The sequence below is a fragment of the Monodelphis domestica genome, chromosome 1 (assembly GCF_027887165.1).
Source record: "Monodelphis domestica isolate mMonDom1 chromosome 1, mMonDom1.pri, whole genome shotgun sequence".
NCBI lineage: Eukaryota > Metazoa > Chordata > Mammalia > Didelphimorphia > Didelphidae > Monodelphis > Monodelphis domestica.
In genome coordinates this window covers 431,763,737-431,788,574 of record NC_077227.1, presented here as the reverse complement: position 1 = coordinate 431,788,574, position 24,838 = coordinate 431,763,737, and the positions used below count along the sequence as shown (strand labels likewise).

Sequence of the window (24,838 nt, the reverse complement as noted above, 5' to 3'; positions counted from 1 at the left end):
ATTGCTAATAATTGCTTTACTTTTCTCTTTTTGGGTGGTGGATTTATACTTTTCATTTCTGATGCTGATAATTTGACTATGTTTTTAAAATCAAATTAACCAATGATTTTTATGTTTTATTATTTTTTTCTTCAGAAAAACCAGAATTAGGCTTTATTTATCAGCTCAATGGTTTTCTGACTTCAAATTTTTTTAGCTTCACTGTTAATTTTTAAGATTTCCAATTTGGTATTTAATGGGAAATGTATTATTATTTTTCAAAACCCTTAACTTCTGTTTTAGAATCAGTATTGTGTATTGGTTCCCAGGAAGAAGAGTAGTAAGGAATAGGCAATGGGGATCAAGTAGTTTGCTGAGAGTCATACATCTAGGAAGTATCTGAAGCCATATTTGAACCTAGGACCTCCCAACTCTAGATCTGGCTCTCAATACACTGAGCCATCCAGCTGTTCTCCAATGGGTGATTTTTAAAATTTCCTCTTTTTCTAAACTTTTTATAGATTATTTATTTATATAGAATATTTTTTCATGGTTACATGATTCATGATTTACCATCCTTCTTCCCTTCCCGTTCTCAGAGTTGACCAGCAATTCCAGTGGGTTATACAGGTATCATTGTTCAAAACCTATTTTCATATTATTCATATTTGCAATAGAGTGATCTTTTAACATCAAAACCCCAATCATATCCCCATCAAACCACGTAATCAATCATATGTTTTGCTTCTGCATTTCTATTCACACAGTTCTTTCTCTGGATATTGATAGTGTTCTTTCTCATAAGTTCCTCTGGATTGTTCTGGATCATTGCATTGCTATTAGTAGAAAAGTCTACTACATTTGAATGTGCCACAGTGTATCAGTCTCTGTGTACAGTGTTATCCTCATTTTGCTCATTTCACTCTGCATCAATTCTTGGAGATTTTTTACTTTTTAATTGTATGCCCAATTCACTGATCTATTCTTTCTTTAATTTATTTATATAAGCATTTATAAATGAAAAAATAATTTTCCCTAAGTACTACTTTGGCTGTATCTTATACATTTTAATATTTGCCTCATTGTTATGTTTTATAATGAAATTACTGATTATTTCTATGATTTGTTCTTTGGCCAACATTCTTTAAAATAAGATTATTTAGTTTCCAATTAATTTTTGAGGATTTCTATCTTTTGAGGAATGACTGAACAAGTTGTGTTATATGATTATAATGGAACATTGTTGTGCTTTAACAAATGATGAGCTATAACAGAAAAAACCTGGGAAGATATACATCAATTGATGCAAAGTGAAGTGAACAGAATTGGAACAACATTGTACACTGTAATAGCAATTTTTTTTTATTAACAATGAATGGCCCCGCTATTCTTAAGATTACAGCAATTTGAGACAATCCCAGAGACTTATGATGAAAATTGTCATATGGTTTCAGAGAAAGAACTGATGGTGTCTGAATGCAGAACAAAACATTTTCTTTTCCTTCCTTCCTTCCTTCCTTCCTTCCTTCCTTCCTTCCTTCCTTCCTTCCTTCCTTCCTTCCTTCCTTCCTTCCTTCCTTCCTTCCTTCCTTCCTTCCTTCCTTCCTTCCTTCTTTCCTTCCTTCCTTCCTTCCTTCCTTCCTTCCTTCCTTCCTTCCTTCCTTCCTTCCTTCCTTCCTTCCTTCCTTCCTTCCTTCCTTCTTTCCTTCCTTCCTTCATTCCTTCCTTCATTTCTTTCTTTCTTTCCTCCTCTTCCTCCTTCTTCTTCTCCTTCTTCTTCTCTTTCTCCCTTCCATAAAATGACTAATAGGGGGAAATATTTTACATAATTACACATGTAAAATCTGTATCAAATTGATTCTGATCTCATGGAAGGAATAGGTCTAAGAGGGTGAGGGAATTTGGAATTCAAAATGTTTTTAAAGATTCATGTTAAAATGTTATTTTTATATGTAATTAGAGAAATGAAATATTATAAAAAATAAAGAAAAATTATATGTTCATATTGAGTAATGTATCTTGATCTTATGTGGGTACTACCTACCACCCACTTCCCTTCACAAGAAGTTGATGAACTTTCACAGGATCTGGTGGCATTCATTCTTTATCCTTCTGTTCCCCGGGCTGTATTTAATTAGTCTCCATATAGGAGTAAGCACTATGCAGAAAAATGGTGGCAAATAATTTTTTCAGCCTTGTTTTACCTGACTCCACAATCCATTTGAACTGGCTTTCTTTCTGTGCTTCACATATAGCATTCTATTTTCATATCTTCATGCCATGGTATTTGCTGTTACCATGTTGGTATCCAGGTCTGACTTTGCTCTTTTTCTTCAAGATATAGCTCAAGTACTATTTTATATATGAGTTTTTTTTATACCATCCCCTTCCAACTTTTAGTGCTCTCCCTCACTAACTACCTTGTATTAATTGCTTTCTCTAAGGTATGTTACCTTTAAGGTGCTTCCCCTTTATGTGAAGAACTATATTACCAGTTAAAAGAGAAATGGTTATTTTGCTATCTGTGCTTTCTCTATTCTATTGTTGTAAGAGTTTAGAGATACACATTTCTCGCTAATTACTGCATTGACTGTGCCCATACATTTTCTTATATTGTATAATATCATCATTCTCTTTATTGAAACCATTGATTGCCCCTGTTATTAATTCTTTGACACACCCATTCTTTAGGGATTTTTAAAAAATCCTCGTATCATGATGTAGTATTCTCATTTACCTCTTTTAATTAAATTTATTTTTGATTTTACTTTGTCTAAGATCATGATTGCTATCCCTTCTTTTTTAAAAAGTTCAGCTGAAGCATATTCAAATCCATCCTAGCCCCTTTCCTTTACTCTATATGTTTCCCTTTGCTTCAAATGTTTCTTGCAAGCATCATATTGTAAGATTCCAGTTTTTAATTCACTTTGCTATCTGTTTACATTTTATAGGGAAATTCATGCCATTTACATTCACAGTTATGATTACTAAATATGTATTTGCCTCCATCCTATTTTTCCCATTTCTCTACTATCTTTTCCATCTCCTCTTTCTACTCCTCCTTTTGTTCCCAAGAAACATTATACCATGCCTGAGTCTATTTCCCAAAGTCTAGAGCAGAACTGTCTCTTATGCTACGTCCACATTACTAAAACTGTTTTTCTAAAATCCTCCATATTAGTAGTGTTCTCATCTAGCTCTTCAGAGTGATAGATGTATCATATCACACCTCTCTCTATGCCTGAGACATATTATTGGTATACAACACATAAACATTCTAGATATCACTATAAAGCAATATAAACATGTATTCATATATGCTAAGAATAATGGAAAGGCAATTTTTTAATAGGATTGGGAGTTCTATAGCAGTCTCTGGAGTGAAGAAACAGTGCTATACTCAATGACAGTGACACAATCAGGATATGAAGAGTTTCCTTTTTTTGACTACTTTCCTAAGTGCCTTATTCACATCCTTATTCCTCAGGCTGTAAATGAGGGGATTAAGCATGGGGTTTATCACAGCATAAAATACAGACGCCACTTTTGCCTGCTCTTTTGAGGGTTTAAGTGTCACATAGTTAATGATAGCTGACCCATAAAAAACAATGACTACAAGGAGGTGGGAGCCACAAGTAGAGAATGCTTTACGTCTCCCTGAGGTTGTCTTCATCTTGATCACAGTCACTATAATGGAGCCATAGGATGCCAGAATCAGAGACACAGGTGCAAGAAGAATCACAGAACCCATTAAGAAAATGGCCATCTTTGAGCTGTGGGTGTCTGCAGAAGCCAAGGCTAAGAGGGCTGGGGACTCACAAAAGAAATGAGCAATTCTATTATCTCCTTGGTAAGGGAGTCGCAATGTGAATGTGGTGTCAACCAAAGCCACTAGAATACCACTGACCCAGCAACCCAAGGCCAAGTGGCCACATAACCTCGATGTCATGATGATAGGGTAGTGCATGGGGTCACAGATTGCCAAGTACCTGTCATAGGACATCACAGCTAACAGAGCACACTCTGTGCCTCCTAAAAAGATGGAGAAAAGAAGCTGAGCTGCACAGCCTGTGAAGGAAATAACTTTTCTTTTGGATAACATATGGGCAAGAACTTGGGGAACAATACAAGTAGAAAAGCACAGGTCAGCCAAAGACAAGTTGCAAAGGAAAAAGTACATGGATGTATGGAGTTGTGAGTCAATCAGAACCAGGGAGATGAGAAGCAGGTTTCCAAGCACAGTAACCAAGTAGACTATCAGGAAGAGTATGAAGAGAAGTTGCTGAATTTGAAGATCATCAGAAAGTCCTAGAAAGAAGAATTCTGTCACCCAGGTCTTGTTGGTGTCACTCATGTTTTTTTTAAAAGAATAATGAGATATTGAGTAGATGACTTTAACCTAAAGAATCATAAAATCCACTATTAGAGGGGATCTTTAAAATTTAATTTCCTACCCAAACATTAAATGGTGCTCTCAAAAGGGGTTATTGAACACATCCAATGTAAACAGTACACTATCACACCAGCAAGACTTTCTATTTATGGGCAACTCTAAGGGTTAGAAAATGGTTCTTTATATTTAACAAACATCTTCCACAGTCTGACCATTGATACACATTGATTTGGCCCTTCTTTATTCCCTCTTTTGCATATGCTCTCTTGGTTACCTCATCATCACTAAGGGTATTAATTAATATTAATGAAGATGACTGCACATCTATATATTTAAATCCATTCTCTTTCCTGAGCTTCAGATCCACATTGTCAAATTTCTATTAAACATTTCAAATTGGATATTCTAAAGATATCTTAATATACTTAAAACTGAACTCATTCATTATCTTTTCCCCTAAATTGTTCTCTCTTCCAAAATTTCCTATTTCTGTCAAATATCTTTTCATATCTTCATCTTTTCATTCTCCCAAGATTTTAACCCATGCATTAACTCTGAGTCTTTGCCCTTTATCACCCAATAAATTTAATTTGTTGCCACATGTTGCCATATCAATATCTAGCAATATCCATAACAATATCAATCACCTGCCCTATACAATAGCTGTTGATTCTGATCCTTTCTCTCTACTCACACAGCTAAAACCTTAATTCAGGCTCTCATCTGTTATTGCCTAGATTATTTTAAAAACTTCCTACTTTTTTCCTTACCTCAAATGTCATTCTATTCCGTTTCATCCTACTACACATTTGCAAAAAAAAAAAAAAAGTTTTTCATAAACATAGATTCGAACAATTTGACTCTACTTAATGTCAGTATCTTCCTATTTCTTATAAAATTGTAAACAATATTAATTTCTGAATTTGGCTTTTAAAGTTTTGCACAATCTTACCAAAATTTATTTTTGTATCATCACTGAATTTTACTACCATCCTGTATTTTTCATTCTGAGCAGACAAATCTTTTGTCTGCTTCTCAAACTCAACATTCTGATCTCCCACTTCCCACATTTTTTCACTAACCATTTGAAATACCTGGAGTGCACTCCCTCCTCACAGCTACAGCATAAAGTCACTTTCTCCTTTAATATGTAGATTAAGAACAATAATCTACATAAAATCTTTCCCAATTTCTCTAACAACTAGTATCCTCCCTCCAAAACAATTTTGTATTTAATTAATATGTATATATCTGCTGCTCTATGACACTAGCAAAACATTACTTATGAAATTGCCAACTTTCAATATTTCAACTTTTTCAATTTTATTGAAAAATTATAAGTGTCACTGGTCTTTATAGATTCAATTTCCTAATATCTTCTCTTTTTTTTTTTTTTAGAAATTTAGGGAACTTAATCTTTAGAAGTCCTTCAGCAACTCTTCAATTAAAGTAGGTCATAAATTCAAATCAAGTATAAAATTTTTCCCACTGAGGTTTCAATATATCAATGTAACATATTGACATAAGATATGATTGGCATAAAAATCTGAATGGAAATTTGGGGGGGAGTTTGCCAATGCCGTAGACCACACAAGAAGGCCAGCAGATGACACAGAAAAGGTTTAGAAACTCAGAAATGCATACAATATATGTATAGGACTGTATAATAATATATTTTGTCTTTTAACATCACAGATACACACAATTTCTTGTTAAAGTTAAAATTAAGTAAAAAGTTAAAGTTTATGAAAAGAATATGAAAGCCAGCAGATGACATACAAAGGCTAAAAATGCAGATATATTTTTAAATGTTGGGTAACTCATAAATGCATATATTTGCAGAAAAGAAAAAAAAATCAGAGTTCTTCTCTGGCACAAAGAGAGGACCAAAAAATCATATGTGGATTTTCCAGGTCTCAGGACACCATGCCCTTAACGTTCAAGATGCGTAAGGTCTAACTATAGTCAGAAATTCAAGTATACTAATAGAACTTACTTCTAAATACACTTTAAAAAAATTTTAACCTAATTATTCAGTCTCACTCCTTAGCTTTTGTAATTTCTAAGGGGCTATAGAAATTCTTAGAAACCTCTTGGCATGCTTCCTTTTCTGCTTCCAACTGACACTAATATTCTAGTATTGCTCCTAACTCTTCAAACTGTCATAATCCAACAGCATTACTTAATCATCCATGTGGGGAACTATTTGGCCCTTTACTTTTTTTATTATTTCCTTCCTAACTACATGAAAAGATCATACACACATGAGGCTTTCCAATTTTTCTCACTTTACTATGACACAACAATTAATTTCAAAGGAGACATTGTTTTTCTCATACAAAAATATACTCCCTTCCCCCCTTTTTCATCTTGTGCTGAACTCAACTCACTTGTCTCATAAAATCCATCTCTGTATATCTACCTGGCTCTCCTTCAATCTCTCTTTCTCTGCCTGTCTTTGTCCCTCTATCTCTTTTCTTTCTTCCTCTCATCTTCTCCCCCTCTCACTTGTCCACTCATATTTGTGAGCCAAAAATTATAACTAATAAGTTTATGAGTAATATAGATGGGTCACTTATAACAAGGAGAAGAAAAGTTACTCTATTTTGACATGAAATTAAATAGAAGGATAAACCAGTGCCATAGATACCTAAAGCTAATGGGAATTCCCTGGAAAAAAATCTCAGAATGTCTACAAACATTCTACTTCTACATTCTCCTTTAAATATTATTCCTTATTCAGAAGCATTCCGAGGAAAATTTGTTATGCAATAAATATATTAGTATAGTTTTTAGTCTTTTAATTACTGTTGCTATACTGTATTATTTTCTCAATGTTCTTACTACAAAATATTCATTTAAATGCTTTTGAGGAGCTCTCTATGAACCTAACTACCAATTATCATAGTGTTTCGGTAAAATATTTACTATGAGGAAATGAGCTTTGAATTCTAAACCACTAATTTACAAATTAGTCACAAAATATATTTATTAATTAGTAATTGTATCAGAAATGCTGCTAATTTGGATGCTATTTATTGAAATTGGTGCTGATTCCATTTGAACTAGACTGCTTTTTCCATTAGTTTTTATATGGAGAAAGGGTGAAAAAGATGTATAAGATGGACAATACTGGGAATATCAGGACCATGTTTAACTCTGAGGTGATGAGACTTTTAAGAATTATAACACATTAATTATTCAGTTGTATGCTGTAAATCATAAACAAATTGTTCCTATTTGGTAAAAACAGATTCCCCCATGAAATCTATTTGGAAAAAATTATGTTAGCAGTAGTCATTAATTGTGAGTACTTGAAAATAAACTTACTTCCCAAGGAGGTTAGTGAGAAAAAGAGGATCTATATCCACCAAAGTGTTTATGACATGGCTTTTTGATATAGCACAGAATAGGAATAAATAGATCCCCATGATTGGCAAATAGCTAAAGCAATTATGGCACATAAATATAGTGGAATGCCTGTGCTTTAAGAAATTATGTCTATAATTCGTATGAATAAGCATGAGAAAACACATTACCTGCTACAAAGTAAAGTAAACAAAATCAGGAAAGCAATATCTAGAATGACTACAATGATATAAAAAGAAGAAATTATAAGACAATTGAAATTAAATATTACTAAATAATAATGGCCAAACCTGGACAAAAAGAAGAAATATGAGAACACGGATACACGGATATCTCTGTCTGCCTTTTTTTTTTGTAGATATTGGAGACTGGATTTAGAGCAGTGAACATAATCTCAGACTTTTTCCATATACTGGTTAGTTTTCTTGCAATATTATTCTCCTTACTTTTGTTAATCTTCTTTTTAAGGGATGGCTCTCTGGACCAATGAAAGGAATGGGAGAATATAATGGGAAATGAAAGTGAAATAAAAAAAAACAAAATCTATCAATAACAATTTAAAAATAAATTGATGCTATGTGTTTTTTCAAAGAAAGCAATAAATTGTCTTTCTATACAAATATCCAGTTGTTCAGTTTCTCTCAGGTGAAAGTACCTTCAATTAATCAAACTTAATGAGATCTAATTTTCCTGACTCTGACCACATTATGAAAAAAAAAATTATTCTTCTTGGTGGCTAAGTAAAATGGAGAAAAGAATTGGGGTAGGGGGGTAATATTTAGGAAAAGAACCCAGAAATTCTGGGTTCTGGTTTGTGTTCTGCCTCTGCCTTAGATTTGTTCCCTTCATGAGAGTTCTGACCACCCCCTTCCTTATGTCTTCTTCCTATCACTCTAAACTTAAGCTTGACCAGAATCAAACCTCTATAGGAATCAGAAAGGTAGATCCAAGAGAAAGCAAATCTCTAAATTGCTCTCTCTCTCTGTCTCTCTCTGTCTCTCTCTGTGTCTCTCACTCTCTCTCTCTCTCTCTCTCTCTCTCTCAAATGACATGAGGAAAAACAGAACAGAACAAATTTATGGCACCATAGGTTCTCACAAATCAGTGTATTTTATAACCTTCAGTCCAAGCTATAACTGGATTGAAATATCCTTTATAGAATCCCACAGAATTATTAAAACCTATGGAGGTTGGGGTGTGGAGTCCACTACCCCATAAAACAATTCAACTTTTGAATATTAAAGAAAGTTGTTACCACTGTTGAAGAAATGTTTTTCATTAACTTTAATCTACTATCCCTCACTCTGCTCTCTATGATCAAGTAACAAAAAATGTAATCCCTTTTCCATAGGACAGCCCTTCAAATACTTGATATTGAATTTGCCCAGGTACATATTACATCATGGTGAACTACTACTGAACACATTCCACCTTGTTGATATAATTCCTAAATGTAGGCTGTTCAAGATATATATTATACGAAATATATGGTCTAATCATGATATAGTAAAGTGAAATATATGTACTCCTACTGTTGACTTAGGCATGTTTTCTTGACTACCATATATGTCACTTTAGTGAACAATACCGAACTTCCAGTTCACTAAAATTGAAGGGCTTCTTTCATGAATGATTTTCCACTCATATCTGTTTGTGCCCCCCCAATTGTTTAAACTAAAGTGTTAGATTTAGATTTGTCCATATTTAAACCCTCTGTGAGGATTCATTGTCATGAGCAGGAAACTGGGATAGTGAAATTGATAGACGTGGAATTTTGCAACAAAGGATAAAGCCAGAGATGCTCAACACATATTACATTATGAAATTCCCCCTCTTTCAGCAAACCTTTTTTCTTTTACTCTCCACTTTCCTAAATCTAGTTTTCTCACCTGGAAGGCAGAAAAGACCAGGGAAGCATTTCAAAGGCAGTGAAGAAAATTCAAGTGAGGAACATAGAACAAATGCAGAAGTTACCAAAGCCATTGATTGGCATAGAAAGAATAGACATCTTATAGATAAAGTAAAAAGCTCATTTGAAAGTCTTGTGAAAGGATCATGAATGTGGCAAGAAGAGTTGAAGGGAAAGAAGAACAATGGAAAAATAGCTCAAATCTTCTCTTCCCAACAGCAAGACTCCTTGGTGCTCCTAAGTGCACTTGTCTTTCAAATAAGGACTGATTCTTTGAGAATGGTTTCATTTTAATTGGCTCTGGTATGAGGAGATCTCTGGAGCATCCATTAGGCTCTGGAGAATTCCTTCTCATTAGGGTAGATCTAGTGCTCTATGCTTTTTTTCATGATGATTCACAAGTAGCATCAAGGGAGAAATTTTAGTAGAGCTATTTCAACAAATTTCTTCTGCTCTAAATTCCCAGTCTCTCTTTCCATTCCTTCTAGTCATTGTGGGCATATATATAGGTGCATAAACAGGCAAGTAAGTGACCAGGTGTACAGCCTGTTTTAATGGCATGATACAAGAAATTTATTTTTATTTAACCATGTAATCCAGATTTCAGAGTTAAAGGTTTGTTTTACAAATAAGAAAAAGTTGGTTGAAGGATCCCCAGATCATATCAACTAAAATAACTTTATTACTTTGATTATGTGGTTTAAGGAGGAGAAGGAAAGATACACAGAGGGAGAATGTACATATAAATAAAACTTGAATTTATTAACAGATAAAAGAAAGGTTTAGGGTCATTCCCCTCATTGGGGGAAAAGTCAGCATCTGACAATTACCCCAGTTATTAAACCCACTATATAAATACTCTAATCTAAATACCTGTTTCCCAAGGATAAGTTCAACAGGGAATCAGATTTCTTTTTTTTAAACAATATTTTATTTGGTGATTTCAAAACATTATTCATTGGAGACAAAGATCATTTTCTTTTCCTTTTCCTCCCCCCTCCCCCCAATAGCCAATGTGCGATTCCACTGGGTTTCACATGTGTTATTGATTCGAACCCATTTCCCTGTTTTTGCAATTTGCATTATAGTGTTCATTTAGAGTCTCTCCTCTGTCATGTCCCTTTAATCCCTATAGTCAAGCAGTTGCATTTCCCCTGTGTTTTTACTCCCACAGTTTGTCCTCTGCTTGTGGATAGTGTTTTTTCTAGATCCCTGCAGATTGTTCAGGGACATTGCATTGACACTAATGGAGAATTCCATTATGTTCAATTGTACCACAGTGTATCAGTCTCTGTGTACAATATTTTCCTGGTTCTCCTCCTCTTGCTCTGCATCACTTCCTGGAGGTTGTTCCAGTCTCCATGCAATTCCTCCACTTTATTATTCCTTTTAGCACAATAGTATTCCAATCACCAACATATACCACAATTTGTTCAGCCATTCCCCAATTGAAGGGCATCCCCTCATTATTGAATTTGGGTGACCACAAAGAGTGCAGCTATGAATATTCTTGTACAAGGTTTTTTCCTTATTATCTCTTTGGGGTAGAAACCCAACAGTGCTATGGCTGGATAAAAGGGCAGACAGTCTTTTATTGCCCTTTGGGCATGGTTCCAAATTGCCCTCCAGAATGGCTGGATCAATTCACAACTCCACCAACAATGAATTAATGTCCCTACTTTGCCACATCCCCTCCAGCATTTAGTACTTTCCTTTGCTGTCATGTTAGCCAATCTGCTAGGTGTGAGGTAATACCTCAGAGTTGTTTTGATTTGCATCTCTCTGATTATAAGAGATTTAGAGCTCTTTTTTCTTGTGCTTATTAATAGTTTTTGCTTTCTTTATCTGAAAACTGTCTATTCTTGTCCCTTTCCCATTTATCAATTGGAGAATGGTTTGATTTTTTTTATTTCGTGTAAATTCATTTATTTCTTGGGGAGTAAATGGTATCATATGTCTTAAAGTCACCACATCCCCATTCCTCTATTTCAGGTACTTCTCTTAGAGGAAACAGGCCTCTAGTTGAATTTTGTACCTGTGGGTCAGTTTGACAAGGACAGGTTTCTCTAGGAGGACGAGATCTCCTTTGTGTTGGAATTTGGTTTTCTGTAGGAGAGGGAACCTGAGAAACTGGGATTGGAGGGGAAGGGTTTTGGGGATTAAATTCAGTCAAGATTTGCACTATACGTGAGAAGCAGTCTGTTAACTGAGCTATAGGGAAGGTTTTTTCCATCTCTATTTCAGGGAAGGAAATTTCCTCATTCAAAGTTTCAGAAACAGGTCTGTTTCTGGTAGAGTGGGTGTTTGCCAATTGATCCTGTAAGAAACATTTTAGATCTTCTAATTGGGCTTGCATTTTGTCCTCAATTTTTTTCATTTCAGCATCTCTAAAAACAGTATTGAGGAGTACAAAACTGACAGTACCTATTAATATAAAAATTGGAGGTATCCTGCATTCCTCAGTGCCCCTAATTCTTCAGCTGCCATATAAATGTCAAAGAATGTAGTACTCACTTATATATATATATATATATATATATATATATATATATATACATATATATTGTAATTATTTCTCTAACAGTCTTCACAAAACACGTGGGGAGCAGGGCAAAGCAAAAAACTTTCCACAGGGTTTTTTTTTTTTCTAATCTAGGAAGTTGTTCCTTAAGGGAAAGGATATTTAGAAACAGCTCTCCCAGCCAGGACTTTAGGGTCCTGTTGCTGAGCTTTAAAACAGGTGTTTTCTATCTAACTATCAGAGTCACACAGCTGGGAAGTATCTGAGGTCCGATTTGAACCTAGGACCTTCTGTCTCTAGGCCTGGCTCTCAATCCATGGAGTCACCCAGCTGCCCCTTAAGATTAAAGGGAAGAAAAAGAAAAACTGCTGATTCCAATTTAACTTATGGAGAAAAGAGAAGAAGTTTTTTTATACTCACTTGTTCTAGCAGCTGTGTCTTTAAGCTGAGTTAGCTGTTAAAAGGGACTAAGTGGTGAGAAGGTAGAGTAAAAAGGCAAGAACATTCAGAAGTTTATTGAGAGGATTCTTTAGACTCCCGTGTGGTCAGCCACAATGTGATATGGAAATCACTTTAAAAGACTGATATATGTTAATTTAAGGTCGCCAAGGAATTCAGCTATGTAATTCTTAAATGAAAACTCAAGTCAGCAGTCAACTTTTTATGGAGTTTTTAAATACAAACAGTAGGAAGAAAGGTACTAGGAAGAGAGAGAGAGAGAGAGAGAGAGAGAGAGAGAGAGAGAGAGAGAGAGAGAGAGAGGAGAGAGAGAGAGAGAGAGAGAGAGAGAGAGAGAGAGAGGAGAGAGAGAGAGAGAGAGAGAGAGAGAGAGAGAGAGAGAGAGAGAGAGAGAGAGAGAGAGAAAGGGGAGAGAAGGGAATAGGGCTTAAATAACCACTCTGCTTAGGCTGGACCAAAGGCCCAAGGCTTTGGATAGCCAAGGCAAACAAAGGAGATCAGTCCCTATCACTCACATGACCAAAATGAAGAAACAGTCTGAGGGCCTCCACTCCAAAGCACCAGGCTCCAACTCCCTCCTTCCCTCCACACAGGAAGTTCCCAGCCTCCTCAGCTGTCCTCTACCTCACTTCCTGTGTCTCACCTGTGCCAATGGTGGCTCTAGCTTCACCCAGGACCACCCAGAGGTCTTTCCCCTTTTGCACATGTCTGTTGAAGGCCACATTCTCAAATAATTAAATCTTGAGCTTTGCTGCAGCCCTTTCTAAATCCTGTTACCTTGAGTAGGGTGGAGATTGTAGTTTCCAAGACCTTATTCTGTCATTCCAAGTATCTCTATTATTGATCAGGAAATAGCCAAATCCCATCCTCTAAAGAATGTTTTGAACAGGGTTGAGTAGTTTTGAAATTCATAGTGTCTACCTGCCTCAGGTGTGTTTCTTGAAGACAACATATGGTAGGGTTTTGGATTCTAATCCATTCTGCTATTAATCTATGTTTTATAGGTGAGTTCATCCCATTCACTTTCAAACTCATGATTGTCACTTGTGGACTCCTTGGCATTTTGATATCCTCCCCTAATTCTGACCTTTCTTCTTTAGCTATAATCTTTTAAGCCGGTGATTTACTTTAAATTCAATCCCCCTAGTCCCCTGCCTTGATATGTTTCCCTTTCTAGCCCCTCCCTTTTTATTCCCTCCCCCTCCCCCCTTTCCTTCCTTCCCTTTTTGTGTTCTTTCCCCCTCCTTCCCCCTTGTTTTTCCCTTCTCCCTTACCCTGTTGGATAAGATAGAATTCAAGATCCTAATGGATCTGGATGCTCTTCCCTCTCAGAGTTGATTTCCCTGAGTGTAAGGTTTTTGTAAAAACTCTCTTCCTCTCCTTCTTATAGAAGTTTTCTTCCCCTCCCCTTTCCAATGTGTATCTTTGTGTGATAAAGAGTATTCTATTTAGTTCCCCCCCCATTTCTTGGTCTTAGTACCATCAATGATTCCCCCCTCTCTTTTTCTTTCTATCCCCCCCTCTTTCTCCATATCATCTTGATGCCCAAAATGTTCCTTATGTGTGATTCTTCTTACTACTCTAGTGATGCATATAATTTTTGAGAGTTACACATTACTTTTCCCCCACATATTAATATATATATATGTATAAATTGATGTAAATGTAGTACTTATAGAAAAGAGTTTGAATAAAAGAAAAAGATAACATTTTTCTCCTTTTCCCTTTCCTTCATATTTACCTTTTCAGGTATTCCATGCTCTTTGTTTTTTTGATATTGAACTTTCCACAGAGCTCTAGTCTTTTCTTTGCAAAAACTTGGAAATCTTCTATTTTGTTGAATGCCCATAGTTTCCCCTGGAAGTATATAGTCAGTTTTGATGGATAGCTGATTTTTGGTTGAAGATCCAGCTCTCTTGCCTTTCTGAAAATCATTTTCCATGCCTTACAGTCATTCAGAGTGGAAATTGCATGGTCTTGTGTGACCCTTATTGCCATTCCTTTATATCTCAATTATCTTTTTCTGGCTTCTTGTAAGATTTTTTCTTTTGCTTGAAAGCTTTGGAATTTGGCAATTACATTCCTGGGAGTTGTCTTTTGGGGATTTAGTGTAGAGGGTGTTCTGTGAACTCTTTCAATGCCTGTATTTCCCTGTTTTTCTAGAATCTCTGGGCAGTTTTCTTTGATGATATCTTGTATTATGATATCAAGATTACTATTTGTTTCTGGCTTTTCTGGTAAGCCAATTATTCTCAGATTGTCTCTCCTTCCTCTATTTTCCAGGTCTATCACCTTGTCAGTGGGATATTTTATGTTCTCTTCTAATTTCTTTGTCTTTTGTCTTTGCTTTATTGATTCTTGCTCTTTTGCAAGATCATTGTCTTCCAGTTGCCTGATTCTGACATTTAAAGGCTGGTTTTCCTTTTCAGTTTGGTCAAGCTGTTTCTGTAGTTGCATTTTTTTTTTGTCCTTCAGATTGTTGAGTTCCTTTTGCATTATTTCCCACTTTTCCTTCCAGAAGGCTTCCATCTTTTTGATAATTTCTGATTTAAATTCTTCAAGAGTTTGTGGAGAGTTTCCATTTCCTTTGGAAGATTTTGGAGCATTTGCTTGTGTTTCCTCTTCTATCTCCTCTGTATTTTGTATTTTTTCTCCATAATATGTGTCCAAAGTCACCCCCTTCTTCTTGCTTTTCTTGGTGTTTGGAGGCTTTTGTACTTCTGTACTGTTTGTCATCTCTATCTAAGTGAGGAGGACTGGCTCTTAGTGCATCTGTCTGATGGTCTGAGGCTTTAGCCACAGGCAAATTGTTCATTATCCGCAGCTGCTCTATCTTCCCAGGGAAGCCCATGGTCTTCCCTCCCCTGTCTGCTGGCATTCAGGTTGTTACTTGTGGGAAACTGCCCATAGCTCCCACAAGAAAAAAGATAGAAGTTTATTTCTTTGGGGGATAAGGATCTGAAGCCATGGGGGGATGGTAAAAAAGAGTCAGACACCGAATTGTATGGAAATCGAGCTACACAGACTTAACTTGCCATCCCTTCATTTTCCATGGACAGGAAGCAATGAGGTGACTGAAGACAACATCATGGGAATCAGAAATGAGTTTAGAGGGACTTCTGGTCAAGATGGAGGCATAGAGAAAGCTAAAGTTCAGATCTCCAGAAACTGTTCCCTACCGATCTCAAACTATATGCTCCTAGGGTGCAGAAATTCAAAACTATCAACAGCATAGACCCTGGGAATCCTCCTCCTGGACCTGGACCTGGATCAAAAGGTAAGGCCCCTCTCAAAAGCCAGAACCCGAGATTACTCAGACCTAAGGGGTAGGAGCTCCGAGTCCAAGGCTACAGAAGGAAACTTAGACTTGAGATTGTAACTCCCTGGCCTGATCCTTCCATCAGAGTTCCAGTGAAAGTCACTGCCCTCGGAGCTCCGGGAAGCCGCGGCCCCTCCCCCCTCAGAGAGTAAAGTCGTCTGAAACAGCAGTAACCCTCAGGGCCGGCAAGACAACCTCACGGCCAGCTATTCTGAAGGCAACTTCCGGAAAGCAACCCGACCCAGTTGAGGGGGCACCCAATCATCAGGGAAACAGAGAGAGCCGGGGGAGAGTGTAACCCCCTGGCCGGATCCTTCCATTCCAGTTCCAGTGAAAGTCACTGCCTTAAGTCATACTCAGTTCAACCCAGGGAAAGCTCATAGAATGGGCAATCTGCCCAGGACTAAAACCTCTGAACACCAGACAGAGATAAGAAAAGCTAATCCTCCGCATTCAGAGATGGCAAACTCCACAGAAGCACAGAAGCCCCCAAATCCCAAGAAAAATAAGAAGAAAGGGGTGACTTTGGACACATTCTATGGAACCAAAATACAAAATACAGAGGAGATAGAAGACGATACACAAGCAAATGCTCCAAACCTTCCAAAGGAATTGGAAACTCTCCACAAACCCATGAAGAATTTGAATCAGAAATGACCAAAAAGATGGAAGCCTTCTGGGAGGAAAAGTGGGAAATAACGCAAAAGAAATTCACGCATCTACAAAACCAGTGTGACCAAACTGAAAAGGAAAACCAGGCTTTAAAGGCCAGAATCAGGCAACTGGAAGACAACGATCGTAAGCCAAAATACCAAGAAATTAGAAGAGAACATAAAATATCTCACTGACAAGGTGACAGATCTGGAAAATAGAGGGAGAAGAGATAATTTAAGAATAATTGGACTTCCAGAAAAGCCAGAAATAAACACCAAACTGGACATGGTGATACAAGATATAATCAAAGAAAATTGCCCAGAGATTCTAGAACAAGGGGGTAATACAGCCACTGACAGAATTCACAGAACACCTTCTACACTAAACCCTCAAAAGACAACTCCCAGGAATGTAATTGCCAAATTCCAAAGCTATCAAACAAAAGAAAAAATCCTACAGGAAGCCAGAAAAAGACAATTTAGATATAAAAGAATGCCAATCAGGGTCACACAAGACCTTGCAAGTTCTACTCTGAATGATTGTAAGGCATGGAACATGATCTTCAGAAAGGCAAGAGAGCTGGGTCTTCAACCAAAAATCAGCTACCCAGCAAAACTGACTATATACTTCCAAGGAAAAGTATGGGCATTCAACAAAATAGAAGATTTCCAAGTTTTTGCAATGAAAAGACCAGAGCTCTGTGAAAAGTTTGATACCGAAAAACAAAGAGCAAGGAATACCTGAAAAGGTAAATATGAAGGAAAGGGAAAAGGAGAAAAATGTTATCTTCTTCTTTTATTCCAACTCTCTTCTATAAGGACTACATTTATATCAATCTATGTATACTAACATGTGGGGAAAATGTAATGTATAAATAGGGGGTAAAGAAAGACCAAATAGAATAATCTTTCTCACACAAAGATTCACATGGGAAGGGGAGGGGAAGAAAACTCCTATAAGAAGGAGAGGAAGAGAGGGGGGGGTTACTTAAACCTCAATCTCAGGGAAATCAACTCTGAGAGGGAAAAACATCCAGATCCATTGGGATCTTGAATTCTATCTTACCCAACAAGGGTAAGGAGAAGGGAAAACCAAGGGGGGGAGGGGGAGAGGGAGAATAAAAAGGGAGGGAAAGAGAGGGGGAGGGGGAGGGAACAAAAAGGAAGGGACTAAAAAGGGAAACATCAAGGGAGGGGACAAGGGGGACTGATTCAAAGTAAATCACTGGACTAAAAGGTAGAGCCGAAGAAGAAAAGGTTAGAATTAGGGAAGGCAATCAAAATGCCAGGGAGTCCACAAATGACAATCATAACTTTGAACGTGAATGGGATGAACTCACCCATAAAACGTAGACGAATAGCAGAATGGATTAGAATCCAAAACCCTACCATATGTTGTCTTCAAGAAACACACATGAGGCGGGTTGACACCCACAAGGTCAGAATTAAAGGATGGAGTAAGACCTTCTGGGCCTCAACTGATAGAAAGAAGGCAGGAGTGGTAATCATGATATCTGATAAAGCCAATGCAAAAATAGACCTGATCAAAAGGGATAGGGAAGGTAATTATATTTTGTTAAAAGGGACTCTAGACAATGAGGAAATATCATTAATCAACATGTATGCACCAAATAATATAGCACCCAAATTTCTAATGGAGAAACTAGGAGAACTGAAGGAAGAAATAGACAATAAAACCATACTAGTGGGAGACTTAAACCAACCATTGTCAAATTTAGATAAATCACATCAAAAAATAAATAAGAAACAGGTAAAAGAAGTGAATGAAATCTTAGAAAAATTAGAATTAATAGACATATGGAGAAAAATAAATAGGGATAAAAAGGAATACACCTTCTTCTCAGCACCACATGGCACATTCACAAAAATTGACCATACATTAGGTCACAGAAACATAGCACACAAATGCAAAAAAGCAGAAATAATGAATGCAGCCTTCTCAGATCACAAGGCAATAAAAATAATGATTAGTAATGGTACATGGAAAACCAAATCTAAAACCAATTTGAAATTAAACAATATGATACTCCTTTTAGTTAAAGAAGAAATCAAAGAAACAATTAATAATTTCATCGAGGAAAATGACAATGGCGAAACATCCTTTCCAACCTTTTGGGATGCAGCCAAAGCGGTAATCAGAGGTAAATTCATATCCCTGAATGCTTATATTAACAAACAAGGGAGAGCAGAGATCAATCAATTGGAAATGCAAATGAAAAAACTCGAAAGTGATCAAATTAAAACCCCCCAGCAGAAAACCAAATTAGAAATCCTAAAAATTAAGGGAGAAATTAATAAAATTGAAAGTGACAGAACTATTAAGCTAATAGAACAAGTCTAGAAGCTGGTACTTTGAAAAAACAAACAAAATAGACAAAGTACTGGTCAATCTAATTAAAAAAAGGAAGGAAGAAAAGCAAATTAACAGCATCAAAGATGAAAAGGGGGACAGCACCTCCGATGAAGATGAAATTAAGGCAATCATTAGAAATTACTTTGCCCAATTATATGGCAATAAATACACCAATTTAGGAGAAATGGATGAATATATACAAAAATACAAACTGCCTAGACTAACAGAAGAAGAAATAGAATTCTTAAATAATCCCATATCAGAAATTGAAATCCAACAAGCCATCAAAGAACTTCCTAAGAAAAAATCCCCAGGGCCTGATGGATTCACCTGTGAATTCTATCAAACATTCAGAGAACAGTTAACCCCAATACTATACAAACTATTTGACATAATAAGCAAAGAGGGAGTTCTACCAAACTCCTTTTACGACACAAACATGGTACTGATTCCAAAACCAGGCAGGTCAAAAACAGAGAAAGAAAACTATAGGCCAATCTCCCTAATGAATATAGATGCAAAAATCTTAAATAGGATACTAGCAAAAAGACTCCAGCAAGTGATCAGAAGGATCATTCACCATGATCAAGTAAGATTCATACCAGGGATGCAGGGCTGGTTCAACATTAGGAAAACCATCCACATAATTGACCACATCAACAAGCAAACTAGCAAGAACCACATGATTATCTCAATAGATGCAGAAAAAGCCTTTGATAAAATACAACACCCATTCCTATTAAAAACAATAGAAAGCATAGGAATAGAAGGGTCATTCCTAAAAATAATAAACAGTATATATCTAAAACAAACAGCTAATATCATCTGCAATGGGGATAAACTAGATGCATTCCCAATAAGATCAGGAGTGAAACAAGGATGCCCATTATCACCTCTACTATTTGACATTGTACTAGAAACACTAGCAGTAGCAATTAGAGAAGATAAAGGAATTGAAGGCATCAAAATAGGCAAGGAGGAGACCAAGTTATCACTCTTTGCGGATGACATGATGGTCTACTTAAAGAATCCTAGAGATTCAACCAAAAAGCTAATTGAAATAATCAACAGCTTTAGCAAAGTTGTAGGATACAAAATAAACCCACATAAATCATCAACTTTTCTATATATCTCCAACACAGCTCAGCAGCAAGAACTAGAAAGAGAAATTCCATTCAAAATCACCTTAGACAAAATAAAATACCTAGGAATCTACCTCCCAAGACAAACACAGGAACTATATGAACACAACTACAGAACACTTGCCACACAACTAAAACTAGACTTGAACAAATGGAAAAACATTAACTGCTCATGGATAGGACGAGCCAATATAATAAAAATGACCATCCTACCCAAACTTATTTATCTATTTAGTGCCATACCCATTGAACTCCCAAAATATTTCTTTACTGTTTTAGAAAAAACCATAACAAAATTCATCTGGAATAACAAAAGATCAAGGATATCCAGGGAAATAATGAAAAAAAACACATATGATGGGGGCCTTGCAGTCCCTGACCTTAAACTATATTACAAAGCAGCAGTCATCAAAACAATTTGGTACTGGCTAAGAAACAGAAAGGAAGATCAGTGGAATAGACTGGGGGGAAAATTAATTTTCTTAAACAGTGCAATTTACCTCACTACAGTTTCCATTCTTTGGTTCTAATTCTGCCTTCTGGCAGATGAATTTATTGTAGAGTAAACAGAGTTTCATATTTGGCATTAGCATAGGAAAAGCATGTGCTTTATCTGAAATCACTGTGCCCATATGTCATAGTACAGCCACCTCTAGACCTCTAGCCCCATGGTCTCATCACCATGATCTCCTCCCAGGATCCACTTTATCTCCTAATTCTAACTGAAGCTTAGGCCTGACTCTCTAGGGAATGGGTAATTCACATTCCTTTAGTAATTCCACCTGTGATCAATCTGTTTGCTGTGGTCTCTCACATCTGACTGAAGTTGAAAAAAAGCAAAAATATTATGATTTAAAGATCTTTCATCTAGTACCGACTACAACAGTTCTAATCTCCCTTTCATATGAAAACCATTCAAGTATTTGTAAATAGTTTTCATGTTCCCTAAATTTTTCCAAACTAAAAATGTTTGGATCCTTCCAATGGCCTTCATGTGATATAATGTCAAGTTTTCTTGCAATCCTAACAATCTTTCTCCAGACGTTCTCTACCTTGTTATTTCCTTCCTAAAAGTTGGTGTCCAGAATTGGACCCAAATATACTTTATTTGGTCTGTCCAAGTACTAGCTGTCCTGTGACCTTCCTCACTTTGGGCACTATATTTCTATTAATGTAGCCTTAACAAGATTCAGCTCACAGGGAAAGATGCATATTTTTTTTTAAACTTTTACATTCTGCCTTGGAATCAGTACTGAGTATCAGATCTAAGGTCAAAGAGCTGCAAGGGTTATTAAGCATTTGAGGTTAAGTGATTTGCGTAGGGTCAGAAAGCTAGTATCTGAAGTGAGTTTGACTGTAGGACCTCCTTCTCCAGGTGTGGCACTCAGTCCACTGAGCCATCTAACTGCTTCTTTGTTGTTTCCTGCTCCCTCTCTCTGTCTATTAGGGGTGATGAGATATAAGGAAGCCCAGACTCAGGATGAAGCTTGTGTGAAAGCCATTGAGATCAAGTGGGATTCTTCTCTGCAAAACAAAAGCTAGGAAACAGAAGTTGAGAAAATTTTATTCATCAATTAATCAGCAATGACATGTACTTAGTACTCCCTCTGATAAGAGCCTTAAAAGAGGGTATAAAAGAAGGAGAAAGTAGAATTTTTCTATCATAGAACTCTTGGATAGAAAGAGGAATAGTTTTTTCCTTTAGGAATCCCAGTATGAGGGTCAGGCACACAAAAATTAGGTAAATGATACCAGACTTCCTTAAGGCACATTGTACCATCAGACTCAGGAGGGAAACAGGTACAGACAGAGGAATGCTTATTACATCAACATAATCTATATTAATCTAGGACCATGAAGAAAAGTCATAAGTATCAGTCCTCCATTTAATTAGTATATCAATAGGAATTTACTAAGTACCTATTATGTTCCAAGTATCTTTCTTTATGCCACACATATAAAGACAAAAATAAATAAATCCCCATCTTCATAATTTCAAGAACTATACAAACTATTATAGGGAAAATATATATAGATCTATAAACATATAAAACATATATACTCAAATACTTAAATGGATCTATGATCTTATCGATACTTATCCTTTGTACCTCTAGTTCCTATCTTACCAAAAGTTGCTACAAAAATATTGCCATATATAGCATACTAGGAGCCTTTTTCATTTTTTTTTATTCAAGAGTGTTAGAGGAGCACTCTGACCATCTAGCTTTCATCCTCCATTTTTTCCAAGTGATTGGCCCATCTTCTTTTTCTATCATACAGTTCCTTGGTCACATACTTTGCTCCTCTTCTTCAATGTTTATCATTGGTTCTATAAATATTAGTTTCACAATATTTCATTACTTATTGTATAGTGCTCATCTTTTCTCCTTCAGAAGTACTGATATTCTGGGTCTTACTGCTATACTAAAATCATGTGAAGTTGTTTGTATCTTAAAGATGGATCTTTGTTGACATGGAAACTTTGTAGTCAGCAAAAGTACTTTATGATTTCTGAAAAGCAATCCAGCACATTCTCCTTTTCAGTTTTGGGACTAGAACATTGTCTATCTGTACTGTATGCTTCAAATTCACATTCTATTGGACAAGTTCAATAAGAGATCAGTTCAGATGAATGTTGAAATCTGGGCAATGTATTAGTGAGGGGGACTTTGAAAAGGAGGAACTCAAAGTTCAGCTAATTGGGGAAATCAATATACGGTGACACTTCCTTCTTTCCTCCCCTCCCCTCAGGTTGAGCTGTTACCAATGGAGTCAGTCTGGCTAGACTAAAAGGCAAGTCTGTTTTCCCTTGGCCTCCTTCTTCTAATGATGGATTTTTGAAGCTCCCCTCCTAACACATGGATTCCAATTCAAGTTCTATTATAAATCAAGATATCTAATTTATTTGGATATAAAGCTGTTGAAAAAGTAATGAAAGGACAGAGGGAAGAGGAAATCCCTAAGATATCTTCCCTATATAGCTTTTGAGGGTTTGACCTAGGTAATCTTCAGAAATAAGCTCTGGATTCCCCAAAGGGAAAAAGAGAGTCTTTATCCTGAAGATTGGCCCCAGTTGAGAATTGAGATCTTCTGTTCAAGCAAGGGATTGAGAGATTTTGTATAGATTCCCAGCCAAATAGTTCTCCCTCCTAGATCTAAAGAGCCCAAGACAAGAGGAACTTTGGGTTTTCTCCTCCAACTGTTTTTGAGCCTGACTGGAATTCCATCCCATCCCACCAGGTCTTGTGGAGTTCCATCTGCTCCTCTTCTGATGCATTTCCTCAAATTTCAATTTTTCTTTGCCTCTGATCAGTCCTTTGTACACAGCAATAGACCCTCTATTCATTTGCTCTCTCCTTTGTGTGTGAACAGAGCAAACACCTTTAAGAGATTATAGATTTCTTCAGAGTCTCTGCAGTGTGTTGGGACTTGAAATCCACCCAATATTATCTTCAAACAAGAACATCTGAATACCATCTTCGAAGATCCCTCCTTGATCTGTACCCTATGATACATATCATCAACCACACTTTTTTCTACAACTCATGAAGTACTTTCACATTAATAGTAAGAATTTTCCTTTGTGTTGAAATGTATTCAGTTTCATTCTTTGTGTTATTTATGATGTTCCATGTCTAGTATTATCAATTTTAAAATGTTCATGCTATAGAGGTATAAAGATATGTATAATGTATCTCTGGTATTTCATTTTTGCCCCCTGAACCACATTTCCCTGTATATTTCTCCCTTTCCTCGCCTTTTCCAAACTTTGCATTTAAATCACTAAATATTAGAGTAGATGATATTTTAATTTTTTTGAATTTTCTTCATAATCTCTCTCTACTTTCGGCAACCAGTGTTACTGTACAAGCTGCAATTATTTTCATGATGGTGTTTTTTGAAAATACTTCCACAAAGCTCTATACTGATGTTTCTTTCTGGCATGGAAGTGATCCTTGTATCACAAAAGCTATACCCCTATAACATAATCTCTGATGGGTTCTACCATGCTGGAAAGGCTTTAAATATACACCCATGAAAAAGCTGGCCACCTAATGACCATTATTAATATTTTTGATCATGGAAATCCATGATACAAAATAAAAATAAAAATTTGGCTCTCTATGCTTTGTGGATCCCATCTACTTCTGAACTGATAGTGGTAGAGTGGTGGGGAAAAGGGCAGAGGGGAACAAGCATCAAAGAGTTTCTAAACTGTCAACAAAATACAATTTGATTATTGGTACTCTAAATGTGAAATCCTTGGGAAATAGCCAATGAGTGGACACATTGCTGGAGAAAGTGAATAATATCCATCTTGATTGTAAATGAAGCTTATTATAAACTAATTTACTATAAATGAAACCAGAAGAAATATTGAAGTTACAATTAAATGGCATGATGACTCACAGATATTTCTTGGAAATGCTAAAAAGAGTGTTGATAGATTTTTATAGGACCCAAAGTCACAAGAAATATAATTTCCTGGGACTTTTGGTCATTATGTATATTGTATATATCTGTCTGAATGTCTCTCTCGCTCACATGCTCACTCTAGATAGATAGATAGATAGATAGATAGATAGATAGATAGATAGAAAGATAGATAGATAGATATAGGTATGCATATTGAAATAGAATGCTGTGTGTGGGTAATGGGAAGTAGACCATTTTAGGTAAACTAAAGAGAGTGTAAAGGAGAGTAATATAAAATAGG

The 24,838-nt window shown here is 36.3% G+C and overlaps 1 protein-coding gene across 1 annotated transcript; it reads right to left on the bottom strand.

Moving 5' to 3' along the window:
* Positions 1–2,628: 2,628 nt before the first annotated feature.
* On the bottom strand, positions 2,629–5,173 carry LOC100010506 (olfactory receptor 2D2-like). The gene has a single exon (XM_001363620.3). It carries the CDS (start codon positions 4,331–4,333, stop codon positions 3,398–3,400), a length of 936 nt encoding a protein of 311 aa, XP_001363657.3. The 5' UTR covers positions 4,334–5,173; the 3' UTR covers positions 2,629–3,397.
* Between the last annotated feature and the right edge of the window lie 19,665 nt (positions 5,174–24,838).